This window comes from Rhinichthys klamathensis, unplaced genomic scaffold (genome assembly GCF_029890125.1).
Source record: "Rhinichthys klamathensis goyatoka isolate OS25496 unplaced genomic scaffold, OSU_Roscu_1.1 h1tg000768l_1, whole genome shotgun sequence".
NCBI lineage: Eukaryota > Metazoa > Chordata > Actinopteri > Cypriniformes > Leuciscidae > Rhinichthys > Rhinichthys klamathensis.
The window spans coordinates 485768-503231 of NW_026607168.1; the positions used below are offsets into that span (position 1 = coordinate 485768).

General features: G+C 39.6%; 1 protein-coding gene across 1 annotated transcript; it reads left to right on the plus strand.

The window, feature by feature from the left end:
- The first annotated feature begins 2517 nt into the window (after positions 1-2517).
- LOC130077679 (protein rapunzel-like) lies at positions 2518-12451 on the plus strand. The gene is made up of 3 exons (XM_056242989.1): positions 2518-2600; positions 9947-10007; positions 11161-12451. The coding sequence occupies exon 3, from the start codon at positions 11187-11189 to the stop codon at positions 12360-12362; it is 1176 nt and encodes a 391-aa protein (XP_056098964.1). The 5' UTR covers positions 2518-2600; positions 9947-10007; positions 11161-11186; the 3' UTR covers positions 12363-12451.
- The last annotated feature ends 5013 nt before the right edge of the window (positions 12452-17464 follow it).

A 17464-nucleotide genomic window follows, 5' to 3' on the forward strand; every position in this document is an offset into this window, starting at 1 on the left:
ACTCATGTTGTTTCTTTATTCTCTTTTATACTTTTGTTTTTATGTCTTAATTGGTAACACTTTACTATAACGTTTCATTAGTTAACATGAACTAATAATGAACTGCACGTAAACAGCCTTTAATTATTTTTTGTTAATGTTAATTTCAGCATTTACTAATACTTAATTAAAATCTTGTTAACATTAGTTAATGCACTGTAAAGTAACAATAAACAGCTATATTTTTAACTAACGTTAACAAAGATTATCAAACACCGCAACAAATCTATTGCTCATGGTTAGTTAATATACATTAAGTAATGTTATTGTACCATATTACCAATATTCAACATGCATTTCCTTATGTTTTGTGCTGTATTGTCATCTTAAGGTTTTTAAATAAGGTTTTTTATTGTCATCTTAAGGTCTCACAGGACAATATTGTGAAGCATTAATTTTACTTTGCTTAGTAAAATAGGCAAATCTGATTTTGTGCTGATAAGACAAAGGTACTTATCATAGAGAGGCAATTAAGATTATGCGACTAAGATTACTCAGTAAACTCTATTCAAATACCATCACTTAATTTCCCACGTCCTCTGTCTGCACCTCTCGTACTATAGGTTTTTACTATTTTAAATATCAGGACAAAATCTGATATGTCCTAACAGAGAGGTCTACTGATGACTGGATTGAACACAATTCATTTGTTCACTTTTCACTTGATGTATTTCACGTATATTTATATACTTTAAAAGCAAAGCAGACTCTGACTGGATCTCACAACTCTGGAAGAGATGTATATTTCTCTGTACTGAATGTTCATGATCTTCATATGTAACAGGAACATTAATCATGATCAAGTCATTTTATATATATTTTATTCCCAAAGAATTTCGGAAACTTTCAAATTAATAAAACGTGTACATCAAATTGAACTATGTCTTTGAATCTTTTCATTCTGACAAGAACATTTAATAATGCATGCATAGCAGGGCTGTATTCCTAGAGCGTGTACATATAGTCCGCAGGAGACAAATGAATACAGTAACAATGCATCACTTTCAACCTCTTGTTGAAACAACTGTCAAAATGGTTGGCTTGCAACAGGACTGTTTTCAAAGATTTACAGTAGGAATGGTAAGATCACAGTTCTGGTTGTCTGCAACTTCATACATCGTCTGTCTCGGAAATCTGAAACAATAAAACTACATAATATATGATGCTTAAAACAAAACATGTCTCCTATATATGCACGTCATTACATACATTATCATCAGTTGAATGTGTGGTGGACAGGACATGAAAATCCATCAATACTAAAAATAAATGTTTATGTTCACATGTGGACTAAACAGCAGTTAATAAACTATTGCATCAACTGATCTCAAGCTTCTTTAACTTCAGTTAACACAGAAATGAACGATTAACTGCACTTACCTCTGCTCAGCCATGAACTGGTCGAAAGCTGATGACGTAACATGCAGGTAGGCCCGCCCTCATGTGATACTGATTGGTCGATTGATGAGCTTAAATCTGATTGGCTAAAGAGTACGACTGCTCTGTTTTACGAGTAAGCGCTGCCAGGAAAGTCTCAAAAATACACACACACACATCCAAGGCGATTCGTACGTGAATGACGATTTGCACATTCAAATTCAAGGACACACTCGTACATTTTAAAGATTCAAAGGTTTTTGTAAACAGTTGTATATCTACAAATTGTGTTTTGCATTTGTGAAATGTATTTTATGAATATATAATTTTATTTTGCGCATGTGAATTGCTTTTTGTGAATATATTTTTTTTTCACGCACGTGAATTTTTTTTCTGTGTACGTGAATTAGGTTTCACGCATGTGAAATTGTCTACGCATGTGTGAATCGTATTTTTTGCGTGAATTATTAATGAGTCTGATCTGGCTCCATAATATATAATCTCCTGTTTAACTTAAATGCAAATTTTTTGTATTGTGATTTTATTTTCTGTTTTAGGTGCTCTTACTCAGCAGATGGGGACAGCCGCCGTCACCCAATTCACATGTGCCAGACCGGGCAGGAGGGACTGGACGACCAAATATTCAGGCGTCAGAGGACATTGAAGTGTAAATAAAGAGTAGCCTACAAATAATTAAATAAAAAGGCTAATAAAAATTAATTTGTTTGTGTGGTGTGTTCAGTGTTTTATACAATATTTCAAATGTTCCATTACTTTTTAACATCCTGGCTGTAGATAAAGCAGGCTATTTAATTTATGGCATTACATTTAAAATTAACATTTAAAAACGATTGAAATTCCATTGAAATCACGTGGATCCTTAGTTCAGTGGAAATTTCAACATTGTTTCAATATTCCTGATAATTGAAATACCATTGAAATTCCGTTGATCTATGGACAGGATTTCAATGTTGTTTCAGCAGGGTGCAAAATGATGTAGAATCAACATCAGAGTTCGATGTTGATTCAATGACTTAATGTTGACAACGCAATGTTGATTTAACATAGTTTCAATGACTGTTTGCTATCTATATATGTGGACCCTGGGAAGCTGCTGCTTTTAGGCACAGTTGGACTCTGTTGGAACACTAGAGAACACATCTATACATTTCACCAGACTAACGGTGAGTCTCCTTTTTTTTGTTGCTCACAGTGCATTATGGGTAGGCCTATTCTCTAGAGCAGGGGTATTCAATTAAAATTCTAAGAGGTCCAGTTAGAGAAAATTTCATCAAGCAAAGGTCCGCAACATCACAATGACTAACGTTATCTAATGACTAAGCGTTATCATTCAGTGCCACAGCCTAGTAGTTGTATAAAAATATGTAAGTAGCCTAGTCAACAGACGACTGTCAAATAAAATAAAAGTCCAATTCAATAATATTTCAACAATATTTATTGTCAGTTTATTGAACTGTAGGGATCATAAATAATAAGTACTCTAACAATAAATTATCAATTTAAATAAAATAAAGGCTGCATTTAAAAATAAATGATAAATAAATAAAACAAAACAGAGAGCTTTTGAAAAATGTGCATCTCAAAATAAAGTGCTTAATTTTAGAAAAATTAAATAAAAAGTATAGCTTGAGTTTCCCTTTTACTTTTTAGTTAACTCCCTTTCACATCTTAAGTTTAAATTAATTTTAACTTAATTTTAACATTTTATAATAAACAATCTCAACACATATTAACAATTGAACAGCTTTAACACCTCCTTTTCTCTTTCTTTCCCTTTTATATCCCACTTCCCCACTTTCTCTTGCTTAGTGAGAAAAGTGAGCCCTTGCTTGTCCGGCCAGGATTTTAAATCTGGGCTGGAATGGTGTTAGGGCCATTCTCATACACATGTGTAGGTGCTCGTTGGTGAGCCTGGATCTATATTTGCTTTTAATAATGTTCATTGTGGAGAAAGCTGCCTCACAGTTGTATGTGGAGCCAAACATGGTAAAGATGTACAAGGCTACTTTCCTCAGACCTGGGAAAGCGGTCTCTGAGACCATTTGAAGCCAGAAAGTGGCAGGATCCGTTTTTCCAAAATGCTCTTTCAAGGCCACATCTGCTTGGAGATCGACCAGTTGCATCTGGAGAGGCCCAGCATTTGCCCACTTGAAGAGCAGTGTGACTTCCTTTGAGAACCCCCTGAGATCTGTGATGAGGAATTGGTTCTGAATGAACAGGGTGAGCTGCTGTCCAAAGCTGAAGCTGTCAAAACGCTTGCTGAAATTTACAATCAGCTTGTCAACAAAGTCAACAAAAGAAGACACCTCTCTCTCACCCTGAACCTGTTCCTTCACAGTTGGGAAGTGTGCACAGTCTCCCTGCAGGTCTTCCGTAAACAATGCAAGTTTCCTCTGAAAGGAACGGACAGCTGTCATCAGATCACAAACTGAATTGTCCTTGCCCTGTAGCTTTAAATTCAGTTCATTCAGGTGTGAAGTGATATCAACCAAAAAAGCCACAATATCCATCTTCTTGTCATCCTCCAAAAAGAGAGAAAATGTTGCTGCCTTCTGGCTCTTCAGCTGTGTCAAGAAAGCTGCGATTTCCCCTCGGATATACCAAAAGCGCTCCAACACCCTTTGCTGAGCCATCTTACATTGTTGTGTAGCAGAAGGTCATCAGCATTTGCATCAACTTCTCTGAGGAATTCCCTGAGCATGCGATGCTGATGGGAAGAGGAAGCTCTGAGAAAGTTTATCATTCTCATCATTGTGTTCATCACCTCAGCATACTCGTCTGACAGGGTGGAGCACAGGACTGACTGATGAATTATGCAATGGTAAGAGATGAGTTGAGGATTGTCCTCTTTCATTCTTGCCACAGCTCCTCTCTCTCTCCCTACCATGGTAGGGGCTCCATCTGTGGTTATTGAAACCACTTGTTTCAGCTCTATTGCCCTCTTCGTTAAAATCTCCTTTATGGCCAGGTAGATGTCCTCTCCTCTTGTACTGGTCTGAAGGGGTGTGACACCTAACAGGTCTTCACAGAACTTTTCCTTGTCCTTGTTAAAGAACCTTACAAAAACTAACAGCTGAGCATTGTCAGACACATCAGTGGACTCATCTACAGCTAAGCCTATGCATGGTGCCTTGTGAATTGCTTCATCCAGCTGAGCTAGCACATCCTGGGTTAATATTTCTGTTTTCTTTGTGGCTGATGATGCTGACATAGGTATTTGCTTGATTTTTACACACGTCTTCTTTTTGTTTTCCCTCAAGTAAGGTTTCAGCTACCGCACTCATGCATTCCTTGACAACCCCTGCATCAGTAAATGTTTTTTTATGTTGGCCCAAAATCCAAGCAACTTTAAGGGAACATTCGTTAGCACGTTGTTGGGCAGTGAATGAATGTGTTAGGATTCTGCTGGATCGATCATATTGGGCTTTTAGATCGTTTATTTTCTGTGCCCTCAGTGCGGATTTAAGTGGGTATGTTTGGTCAAACGATTTGTGCTTTGTCTCATAGTGGCGCTTCACATTGCCGCTCTTAATAATCGCGACAGTCTCTGAACATATGAGACATACCGGTTTTGAACTGCCCGTGGGAAGAATGAACATGAAAGAATCTGTCCATTCTTGATTGAAAGCTCTGTTTTCGCTGTCCACTTTTCTTTTTTTTAGAGCACGCCATGTGAAACGTCGTCTCTCTTTCGTCTCGTCTCTCCCTGTGTGTGTGTGTGTGTGTGTGTGTGTGTGTGTGTGTGTCTCTCGCGCGCTGACTCGAGTAGCATCACATGACGATTTACAACGCATGCTATTGGTCTGTGACTTTCCTGGGCCGCGCTAAACCAGTACCATAAATGCTAGAAAAGCTGCGCAGGTTAAAATAGAAACGCTCCGTCAAACGTTAATAATTCTCAATAATGTATGGGTTATTGGTCCGGGTCCGGACAGAACGGCGGCTGGGTCCGGATCCGGACCGCGGTCCGCCTATTAGTGACCTCTGCTCTAGAGTGTACATCGGTTGTACACTCGTTATTGCAGTGCATTGTGGGATGGAATGAGTTCACTCAATAACGTCCTATGGTTTCGGACACAACTACAAATGGCTGCCTGTCCCCTCAAATAGTGCCATATTTAAGGGTATAGGGAGCAGTGATGCGCGGGTCAATGTATAAAAAACCCGCACCCGACCAACGTTTTCAACTAACCCGCCCGCAACTCGGACCGCAAAAAAAGTATGAAAATATTGTACCCGACCCGCTTCCTGACCGCATTTTTTAAAAGTAGTAAATGCTCATCGTAGCGTCATTGGGCCATAGACGTGTAACAACACAGCATCGCAAGAAGACGTACACATAACAAAGCCAGCACTTTGGTCATCATCTTTCATTATTTCGGAGCTTCCACTCCCCAGTCTTCACCTTTTCTCTTGCCGCCTCCATCTCTCTGCAGACTAGTGATCATAGACATGGCTGGTTCGTGAACGAATCGTTCTTTTGTACCGGTTCTTTTTGGTGAACCGGTCGAACCAGTACACTAAATCGAACTGAATCGTTGCTGATCCACAAGTTACTAAAGTTACTCACTTTCAGACATGCCTGACAGTCCCTCCGAATCGAAATAAACCAATATCCCGAAGTATATTTTACTCCAGGAACAGTTCACTGAACTGAGACATGTTGGTGCCACTGCTGAGAGAAGTGATGAGCACGAGCAGCTGATACTGCGCATCCGCGTAAAGAACCGAGAACTGTTGACTGAGCTTGTGTGTCATCTTCGTGCCAGTTATTCAGCCAATAAAGTGTAGGCCGATATATTTCATCGAAAATTATGTCTAGTACTATATAAATACAAAGGTTTAATTTGCATCTTTTTTCAAACGACCCGACCGACCGCGACCCGAAAATCATTAAAAATATTTTTGGATGACTCGTAACTGCGGGTAACCGCGGGTGACCGCAGGCACCCGCTCATTTTGGATCAACCCGCGCATCACTGATAGGGAGTGATTTCGGACACAGCCCATGAATCAATCCTACACTGAATAAAAACACAGAGAGCAACATAGGCTAGATCTCGGCCAACACTATGCTGCTGTCAATCAACTTGGATGTTTAAGTCATTTGAACTTAAATTACATTAAACTGACTTAAAAAATAAGTTGCATCTTGTATAACTTATAAAAAAGTTGCTTAAAGGGTAACTAAACACTAAAACAACTTTTTTTTAGTTAATTATCTGTAAGAATGGAGCTTCATAAATGCTGTTCATTGATTCAAGTACAGTTTTTGACATTTGGGTATAAAGTGTTTTAATTTTCAAATATATGGTGTAAAAACGTCTGAGTGCTGCCCTCTTCAGGTTAAACGGAAAGCTCCTGCAGTAGGGGTACTCTCTGACGTAGGGTACTCTCTGACGCTACTCTGTCACGCCCTTGGTGCGAGCTCACCACACCCTTGGCAGCCCCTGGTATAAAAGCATCTGGTTCCGTTAAAACTACTGTAGCGAGTCAGGAGTTGGAATTACGAGTATTAAAAATGATCAGGAGGATAGATATATATTAGCATCTAGTTAGCATAGCATTTATATAGTTATTTAGATTATTTCGTGTAGCCTAGGTAGTTAATTCTCGCCTATCGCTCGAGTGTGCAACCTGCATTTTACAAGGGATTGCTTCTCCAACGCAATGGAGGTGGAAATGGGCTTCTCCACACGCCAAACGCTGCTCTTCCTGCATGTACTCCACCACCGCAGCGGCGTCATGATGTGAGTGAGCATATATTTTTAATCACAATTTACGTTCCTTCCTATTAGGCTAAAGTTAATCCTTTGGTGTCGACAAACGCGCCGGCGCGATTTGCTGGATATTTTTTCACATAGCAGCAAAATATACTGCACGTAATAGTAATAATAATCCTGGAAAAAATTACCTCAAAATGACTGAATATAAGAATAATCGGATGCCGATAGCGATGCGGGAGTTAAAGGGTTAGTTCACCCAAAAATGAAAATTAAGTCATTAATTACTCACCCCCATGCTGTACCAACCCCGTAAGTCCTTCGTTCGTCTTCGGAACACAAATGAAGATATTTTTGATTAAATGTGACAGCTGGATCACTCCTCCATAGGCTGCCTAAGGGATTGAAACCTGACGGCCCAGAAAGTCAATGAAGAAAATGTTTAAATATTCCATGTCACAACAGTGGCTCAACTATAAGTTTATCAAGCGACGAGAATACTTTTTGTGCGAAAAAACAAACAAAAATAACGACTTTATTCGACTATTCCTTTTCTTCCTTGTAGGCCTGAAACGAGACTTCAAGAGATTTCCACGACGCGCACGCCCGAGAACTTAACTGAAGTAGTTGAAGGAGATCGCAATTCTCGCGCATGCGTCGTGGAAATCTCTTGAAGTCTCGTTTCAGGCCTACAAGGAAGAAAGGGAATAGTCGAATAAAGTCGTTATTTTTGTTTGTTGTTTCGCACAAAAAACTTGATAAACTTATAGTTGAGCCACTGTTGTGACATGGAATATTTAAACATTTTCTTCATTGACTTTCTGGGCCGTCAGGTTTCAATCCCTTAGGCAGCCTATGGAGGAGTGATCCAGCTGTCACATTTAATCAAAAATATCTTCATTTGTGTTCAGAAGACGAACGAAGGCCTTACGGGGTTGGTACAGCATGGGGGTGAGTAATTAATGACTTAATTTTCATTTTTGGGTGAACTAACCCTTTAAGTTTGAGCCAGCGGCTCGACTTGATATGGCTCTGGCCCTGTGTCCACAGACAATTCACCCTCCTCCACTTCAGGTGAAGGTGAGGGAGAAAAGTTCTCGACTTCAAATGACCGCTCTGTTGCAAAGCTACTTGCGTCACTCCATTTTAGCGAGTCTGACAGCAGCTGTCACTGCGGGTCTCAGGTGCACGCCCCCACTCAGCCCCACCCTCGGTTCGTCCCCTCTATCTCCGCTGGGCTCTGCCCACTTTTCCAGCATTTTTCAAATATTGCCAGTGGGTGGAGTCAGGCTCTGACCAGGGGTTTAGTTACCCTTTAAAAATTGCTTAATCTATGTTGATGAGTTAAAGCAATATTAAACATTTGTTGTCATAACTTATTGATCATTAGAATTGTTTACAGATTATTTTTATCAGATGTCTTATAGGTATGCGAATGTTCTTGTATATTTTCAACTACTCTAACTATAGCTAAAACGATGAAGAAAAAAACCCCGGATAATTGGAATGGTGCTATTTTGATTTGTGACCCACAGGACTTTTCATATGTGTTAAGAGTTCAGGTGAGGATAAAAGCTAATGACCCCACTTAGTGTATTAAATTAGTCATTCATTTTGTATGATCCATGGCATGCCAACATATCTTTACAATTTTAAATATGCATACAAGTCTATTTTGGTTTGTAAGTAACATAATTGCTTGCATTCGTGATATTTTGTTAGATTGGAATTTTGTAGCTACTGCCCAGTTAAAAAGAGCATAAAATGTGTGTGTCTGGAGAGAAGCTGACATGGTGTTTTTCTTGTCTTGTTTCCATGGTTACTGCTGAGGTGCTTTGGAAAAAGGTTCTTGCTCAGCTAGTTGAACTACCCTGCTAATTATTCCCACACCTGTGTTGGCACTAGCCAGTAATGTTAATGGAAAATCATCAGTGGTTTTGCTGGATATTACCTAAAGAATCTTGCAAGCACTTTGCTATTTTCCCTTTATCACTATTAGATTGCACTATAGTGATTAGTGATATAAATGCAAATACAATTTTTACACAGGTTTTATGCAAAAAACAAAAACAAGAAATGTTGCACTTTCTTACAATATACCGCACTGTATCGTATTGTAGCGTAACCCCTGTATCGTGATGCAAATCATTATCACAAATCAAATCACACAAATCACAAATAATTAACGTACCATTGTGGCAACTTTATGTAAGAGAATAGTGTATCAGCATTCTGTTTATTTAATGTTACACAACCAGTCAAAAGTTTGCACACGCTTACTCCGTTCATTTTTCCACATTTTCAAATAATGCTAAAGACATTAAAAATATTAAACAACAAAATGTATATTATTTTATAAAACAACTCATATAAAGCACAACGCTTTAGATCACAAGACATTAAGTCAGTCAAGTATGTCCAAACGTTGGACTTTTAGGAAGTTATAATATGACCTAACAAGCTACTTAACAAAAATAGTGTTGCATCATTATTATGGAAAAGGGGAAATCCATTCGAACTGTTTCCAATTGAAATGGTTGTCCTCTCTATTGTTGCATATTGCATACTGTGTGAGTAATTGTTCTTACATTATTTGCCACTTCTTTTAGTGCATGTTTGAATTGAATGAATGCATCTGGCCCATGTCTTTAATGCAAGTGAAGGTGTGGTTGAACGAGAGAGCCTCTTTTAGCATGTGTACATACACCTGGTGTGTGTTGTTGAGGTTGTGTCGCTGCTTTTATAGTTTGTATAAAACATTTCTCATTTCCTTTATCTTTTTTTAGCAAGCCCACCCTGATTCACACTGACCGTTTAAAGATTCAGAGGAAACGAAGACTGACACATGTAAGTTTCTTTCCGTATACCAGTCTCAGGAGACAAAGACCGTTATTCACTAAAGGTTTGCATGCATAAAAATGTGCAAACTGGATAGCATGTGCACAAATGTCCAAGCTTAGTCTTTCAAATGAGAAGCTATTTTATATACTGTTTTTGACCCTCTCTTTCGAACACTGTTTTGATTGGCGTGCCGCATTCAAGGCTTGGAAGTAAACGCCCACTGCTATGATTGGGTAACAGTTTTGCATATTAAAATCATTTTCAACATCCCCGCCATTACACGTGTGGAATTGTCTTTAAAACTTCTAATGTTGAAAAATCTTGGTTGTGGCAAATAAATCACATAAATGACAAAGGAAAGAACAGCCAATCACAACTATTCACAGTTTGACTGCAGCGCTACTGTATAAATACTCAGTACATATCAAACGATCTGTATCAGACAAAGCAATAGTGACACATGGTAAGAACACTGTTACTCACACTTGTGTGTTGCGACATTACTGTCAGTACCAATATAGTCTGCACTGCGTCATCTTTTATTAATTATTCATTCATTTTTTTATTCAGTCTCTCTGAAAACCCTGCGTCGAACTGTGTTGTTTAAAAAACGAATCCACAGTATAATAAACTGATCTGACTGGAACGTTGTTAAAAATAAAATTCATCCACACTTTCTTAATTTTAGGATCACAAGGAAGGCAATGCCAAGACTGTTTTTCCACAACTTGCCACTTCAAAACGTCTTGTAATCCTCAGAGTTTTGCTCTGTCCTCTATATCCTCTATATAGTTTTGTTGCTAAAGTAAATCCTGTGTTTGCGTCTCTCGTATTTCCTACATGACATGCGTGAATCAGTGAGCGGGCCTAAAGAAGCAATGACGTAGAAGTAGGCGTTGATCTTCTTCCGCAGAGGCAGTCTTTCATTGCAATAATGTGACAAAATCCGAAGCAAGTCGTTTTCTGAGCTTTGCTTCAATAAAAGCTGTTTTCTGACTAATGTGGAAGTTTTGAGTTCTGAAACTTTAGTAGTTGAATGTTCTCTTTGAATGTTGAATGATCTCTTATATGTCAGAAGATCAAGGAAAATTAGATTTCTCAATTCATGACCCCTTTAAATGGTAAATTTCTAATTATGTACTAATCTTATTTTACACAGAGACATCTTGCTATATAAACTGAAAGATGGCCGAGCAGCTGCAGAAACTTGTTGCACAGAATATGGATGTCGTCGAGACCGTGATGGAAGTGTTTGAGCAGGGCGCAGAAGTGTTGGCCAGCATTTCTGGAGATTTGTTCCCTTTGTTCTCCATCGCAGCTACGATTATGAAGCTGGCGCTGGATAATGTGGAAAGCAAAGAGGCCGAGTACATGAAGGAGCAGTTCCAGAAGGTGCGAGAGAGCCTGGAAGTTGTTTTTGAAGAGGTCCAGCAGATAAATCAGGAGATCAAGAAGAGCGGCATAGATGCCACCTACTTCTCCGTGGAGGAGAATCTGACCAACCAATTCCGCAAATTCATGGACGTCCTGAATGCGAAACCTGAATTCAAAGATGTCAGAAAGAAAACGTTCCTGGAACACTTCAACAGGACGGGGGGCGACAAAAACTTGCACACTCTGTATAATGCCGTAACCGGAGAAAACTTCTCAGGAGAGTCTGTTCTGGAAATCACTCTGAATTATGAGCAGAAGAGCCGCAGGTCGGTGGAGAATTTCTGCGCTACGCTCAAGAAATTGTTCTGGGTCGGTTTGATCGTCTTACTGGGACACGCGGCGTTGAAAGGCGACCACGACGAGGAGAAGTTACTTCAAGATTGGAACGAGAAGATGAATGTGGTCCAGTCTAAAATGAACGTCGTGATTGAAGACTGCATCAACAGCTTTCCGTCGCAGGCCGAGCTGGAAGCCAAACGCATAGTGAGAGATCAAAGCGACAAAAGCAACCAGCAACTAGCCGTCATGCTGGTAGAGCACCTGAAAAAGAAGTACGACTGGGTGTGCTGGTCAGTCCGCATCTTTAACTCCCCCACGGGCCTGTGCACCAGCATGAAAGACATCCAGGGTTTGACGGGAAAGAGTCGCTTTCAGGTGCCGGCGTCGGATGACAAGCTAAACGTTGTGGTCTCCTACAGCGCCTCGCCTGAACCCGTCGATAAAGCCCGGATACAGAGCCTGGTCTTGGAGCAGAAGAAGATCATGATAATGCCGATGGCCCAACTGCTTTTTGAGACAATCCCTCTCTGTGTAGTCCACACAGTCAAGACCTCATGCAAAGAGTTGGGCTTCTCCAGCAGCTTCTCTGATGAGCTGCACTTCTTTGAAGAGTTCAAGAACTTCCATGTCTTTCTTCATTCTGCTTAAACTAGGCAGGGAAATAGAAATACTATGATTAACAGCTGTTGGAGGATGTTCACACACTTTAAACCACTATAAAGAGTGTTTAACCTCTCTTGCAGTGTTAATTTTGACAGCAAATTTTGATTTAGTTTTAGTCTTAGTCTTTTGACTAAAATGCCATTTAGTTTTAGTCATATTTTAGTCATCTGAATTGTTTTAGTTTTAGTCTAGTTTTAGTCGACGAAATACAATAACATTTTAGTCGACTAAATCTACAGTAGATTTAGTCGACTAAAATATAATGGGTTTAGGTAAATTGTAATGCGTTAATTTAGAATTTCTCTAAAATTTCCGAACTCATATACTCCCGGAGAAAACATCGATTAACCTATTATTATGAATGATTTTTAAGTTTGAACATGCAATACAGACACAGATTTAACTACTGTGACTTAAAAATATCTTAAAATTAAATAAAACCACTTTTCCTAAAGTAGAACATTCTTCTTTTCAATGAATATGCATTCTTTATAACTACTTGCAAACATCATTCTTTATTCTTTCAAGCAGACATATTTATTTGTATGAATTAAATATAATTAATCCTTATTAAAGCTATTAACAAACAGTGAATGCTTTTCTCTTTTTCTTTTGTTGCTTGATCAATATTAAGGACACAGACCGCATTATGTTTATTGCCACTGTAACCCGTGTCGTGGCAAGTGTACAACCCTCACTCTCATCAGTAAGAAATACAGAGGAGCGTGAAGGAAGACACTGCTTCAATCTATGGACCAGCGATCAGAAGACCAGAATTCGCTCAAGAGACTGTGTTAGCAGCAAAGAAGCACAAAGACTCACTGTTAAGAGTTGGGAAAATAGATACGATGTATTTTAAAGGAGTAACAAGAAATTAAAACAAAAGAAAATGTTCAAAAAGACAATAAAATTAAACTCAACCTGTCGATAAAAGAAAATAAACCAGAAATAAATACACTCTTATTTAAATCCTAATTATAACCCTTTAGTCTTTTCCTTTTATCTACTATAAATTTATATTTCCTATTTAGTTTAAATCTAATTTCACCTAATTGACTTTTTATTTAATGATTCTATATAATGTTTTTAGTTATTCAAGTTATTCCTAATTTAATCTATTTAATATTAAGAATAATTTTCTCTTTTAATCTAATTTAAATATAGTTCTTCCAATTTTAACCTTTTAAATGATTTCTTGTTTCACACTTATTTCACAAAATAGAAAAAGATAAAACACTTAATCAATAAATCAAAAGAAATAATCACATTGGGATTTGAAACAAAACAACAATAAAGAAAATAATTCACAGTCCAAGTGTCTCAGAGTGTTCACAGAAATCTCAGCGTGATATGAGATTGTACCAGTTCTCAGCTCCAGTTCAATGTTCCTTCACGAGATCCTTCTTCCGCAACTCAAGTTGACTCACAGTTCAGTAGGAAAAGGAAGAGAAAACCTGTGCTCGATCCTACCACACTATTCACAGTTCGATTCGCAGTTCGATCCTTATTTGGGCATGGCTCGCCACTTTCGCTGTGAAGCAGGGACATCTCACGTGCAGCTTCCTCGATCCTCGTTCAGCATCCAAACTCCGCAAATAGAAAATATCAGACAAAACCAAAAGAAAATCCAGAGGGATATAAAAAGGAAATAGAAAGCAAAAAGGGGAAAGGAAAAAAAAAAAACCAAAAGTACTCTAATATCGATTAGAAAAAGTTTGCGGCAGCTCTTTCAGCTTTAGGCCCGTACTTCAATGCACGTACAACAAGCTAGTTTCACTTTTACTCAAAATCAATTATCACAAAATCAAGTTCTGTTTCTATTTCTCAAAATCTTTATGTTCTATATCTCTAAATCTCTCTAAACAAACTACTAGCTCGCTCAGTCTAATTATTTCTCTTCCCAGATCGCGCTCATTGCTTCTTTCTCGGTGCTTCTCTCGGAAGATGATCATTGCATCATCTCTCGACTCTGATGACTCCACCCACTAAGGCGGCCAACTCTGATTCGTTTATTAGGACCAATCATCGTCTCAGTAAATCAAATCACTCTTCTCTAATTTATGTATTCTTATTTTCTCTTTTCTTTACAGATATTTAATAAAAATAACTGTTTATTCACATAAGTGTCCGTTTCTTTCTTTTCTGTTTCAAAAAAATAAAACATCTTTAGTAACCTGGGTTACACCCTCCCCTCTTAAATACATGCACGTCCCGCTGCATCTACATATTTTTGGGATTGAATCAAAACCACAGGTACATCAACAGAAGAAGCATTTACTTCCTCTAAGGCAGTACTGAATGCCACACTTAGACCTTGCAACAGAGATTGAATCACTACAGTAAGTGGGTTCCCTAACTGGGGATATTCAAACCTTTTTGCAGGTTTTCGCTCTCTCTGCGAACGTCTGGGAATAGCTCCCTCTTCAAACTCTGTGTCGTTCTCTCGTTCACTTTGATCAATTTCAACATCTCCAGCTTCAATCAAACCTGGATTCTCTTCATTTCTGTTTTCACCTTCACAACCAATTTCTGTTTCAGCTCCCTGGGAAGGAAACTCAGAACAGGGATCAATTTCTGGATCTTCTCTCACTGGAATCTCTAAATCAACACGAACAGGTTCTATCTCAACAGAAGGAGCTTCTGCTTCTCCAGATTCAGGTAAGTTCTCTCTCACAGGTTCGTCCACAGGTAAGTCAACAGGGACGTTACAAGGATTTCGACAAGGTAAGTGCTCGGGTCTCACCAAAACTCGGGTTTCAAAATCCAATGTATCCCTAAATGCAGGATTAATGAATCGATCAGTGTCAGACTCATATTCACACTCAGATTCTGGCTCGTGTGAATCATTATCTGCACAGGCTCTAGTTCTGGGCCTGCGAACCCTTTGCTTACGCTGTTCCTCCTGTTGACTCGGCTGCAAAAATCCAGAAGGCAACAACAAGCCACGATGTAATGTCCTGAGGGGACCACTCTATTTACACCGGTAAATCTCCCGCTCTTCTAACCACTTCTTGAACTCCTTGCTCCCACTTGTCTGCGAGCTTGTGCTTTCCTCGCAACCTAACATTGCGCACAAGAACTCTGTCACCCTCTTCCAAAGTTGAATCAACCACACGTTTATCAAACCTTCCCTTGTTGCGCTTTGCTATCTTAGCAGAATTCTTCTTAGCTATGTCATAGCTCTCTCGTAACCGTTCTTTCAAATCTTTAACGTACTGAGAGTGAGATTTACCTGGAGATTCTGCTGGCAATCCAAAAGCTAAATCTACAGGCAAACGAGGAAGACGTCCAAACATAAGCTCATAAGGAGCATACCCTGTTGTATTATTACGCGTACAATTGTATGCATGTACCAAGGGCTTTACAAACTCCTTCCACCTAGACTTTTTCTCATTCTCTAGCGTTCCCAACATTTGGAGAAGCGTCCGGTTAAAACGCTCTACCGGGTTACCCCTGGGGTGATAAGGCGTAGTACGAATCTTGTGAATACCCGCTACCTGACACAACTCTTTTATTGTACGGGATTCAAAATCAGGTCCTTGGTCACTATGTAGCTTTTCGGGAAACCCATAATGTACCAGGAAGTTTTCCCACAAACACTTCGCAACTGTACGAGCCGTTTGATTCTGGGTCGGTACTGCTACGGCGTATTTCGTGAAATGATCCGTAATAACCAATATGTTACTGGTATGACTGCGGTCTGGCTCTAATGACAAGAAGTCCATACAGACCAACTCCAAGGGTCTACTGGTTTGAATGTTAACCAGGGGAGCGGCTCTGTCTGGAGGTCTTTTTCTACGCACGCAACGTTCACACGTCTTGATCTTTTTCTCCACGGCTTGGGACATTCTTGGCCAAAAGAATCTGGACCTCACCAAGTCTAAAGTCCTCTCAATACCTAAGTGCCCCATATCATCGTGAAGACTACGCAACACCATGTCTCTTAGTCCAACTGGCAACACTAACTGATAGTGAGAAACTCCGTTCTCTTGCTTCTTCCTATACAACACTCCGTTCTTCAACTCAAATCGACTCCATTCTCTCAACCACAATGCTAAATCAGATGGCTGACCCCTCAGGGTACCTGGCTTAGTTCCATTTCTCATCCACTCAACTATCACCTTGAGCTCTGGATCTTTCTCTTGCCATTCTGCCAATGCTGCCTCAGAGAGATTGGGAAGAGCAGGCAACCCATGCTCAGTCTCATGTTGCAACTCCTTCGGCAAAGCATTAACACAATGAGCGAGAGACTCAACTAATGTAATAGAAGGGTGTGTCAAACTGAGACTTTCAGGTAAACTAATCACCTGATGCCTTTCACAAATCGCTTTCACTACATCAGCCATGAGAACATCAGACTTGTTTTCAGGATCTGCAAGGTGATGAAGTGTAAACTGATGAAGTGTTCAATTCTTTCTCGTTCTTTCTGAGAGACCAAATCATCTAAAGGCTCACCATGTGGACGCCGGGAAAGACCGTCCGCATCCTGATTTTGACTCCCAGCCCTATATTGGAGCTTGAAAGTGTAGGTTGACAAACTAGACAGCCAACGGTAGCTGGTAGCATCGAGTTTCGCAGATGTTAAAACGTACGTCAAGGGATTACTGTCTGTTACAACAGTGAAGTCGGTACCATACAAATAATCACTAAACTTAGCTGTGACAGCCCACTTCAATGCAAGAAATTCCAACTTATGTGCCGGATATTTTGCCTCACTTTTTGTCAATCCCCTACTGGCGAACGCTATCACTCGCATCTGCCCGTCCTGCTCCTGGTACAATGCCGCACCCAGCCCCGTAGTACTATTATCAGTGTGGAGCGTATACGGAAGTCTGGGGTCAGCAAAGCCCAGGACAGGAGCAGAGGTCAACTTTGAAATAACATCATCAAACGCATTCTGACATGCATCAGTCCATCGATCACCAAACTGCTCTTTCGTGTAAAAAAACTCGCTCCCCTCTCGTTTCCCACTGCGGCCCCTGCGAAGTGGAGGGTACCCCTCAGTGAGTCCCGTGAGAGGTTTGACTATTTTCGAGTAGTCACGCACGAACCTTCTATAATACCCCGCAAAGCCTAAGAAAGCTCTT

Excerpts from the sequence above, each read along its gene's own strand:
- LOC130077679 (XM_056242989.1), top strand. The coding sequence starts at position 11,187 with ATGGCCGAGCAGCTGCAGAAACTTGTTGCACAGAATATGGATGTCGTC.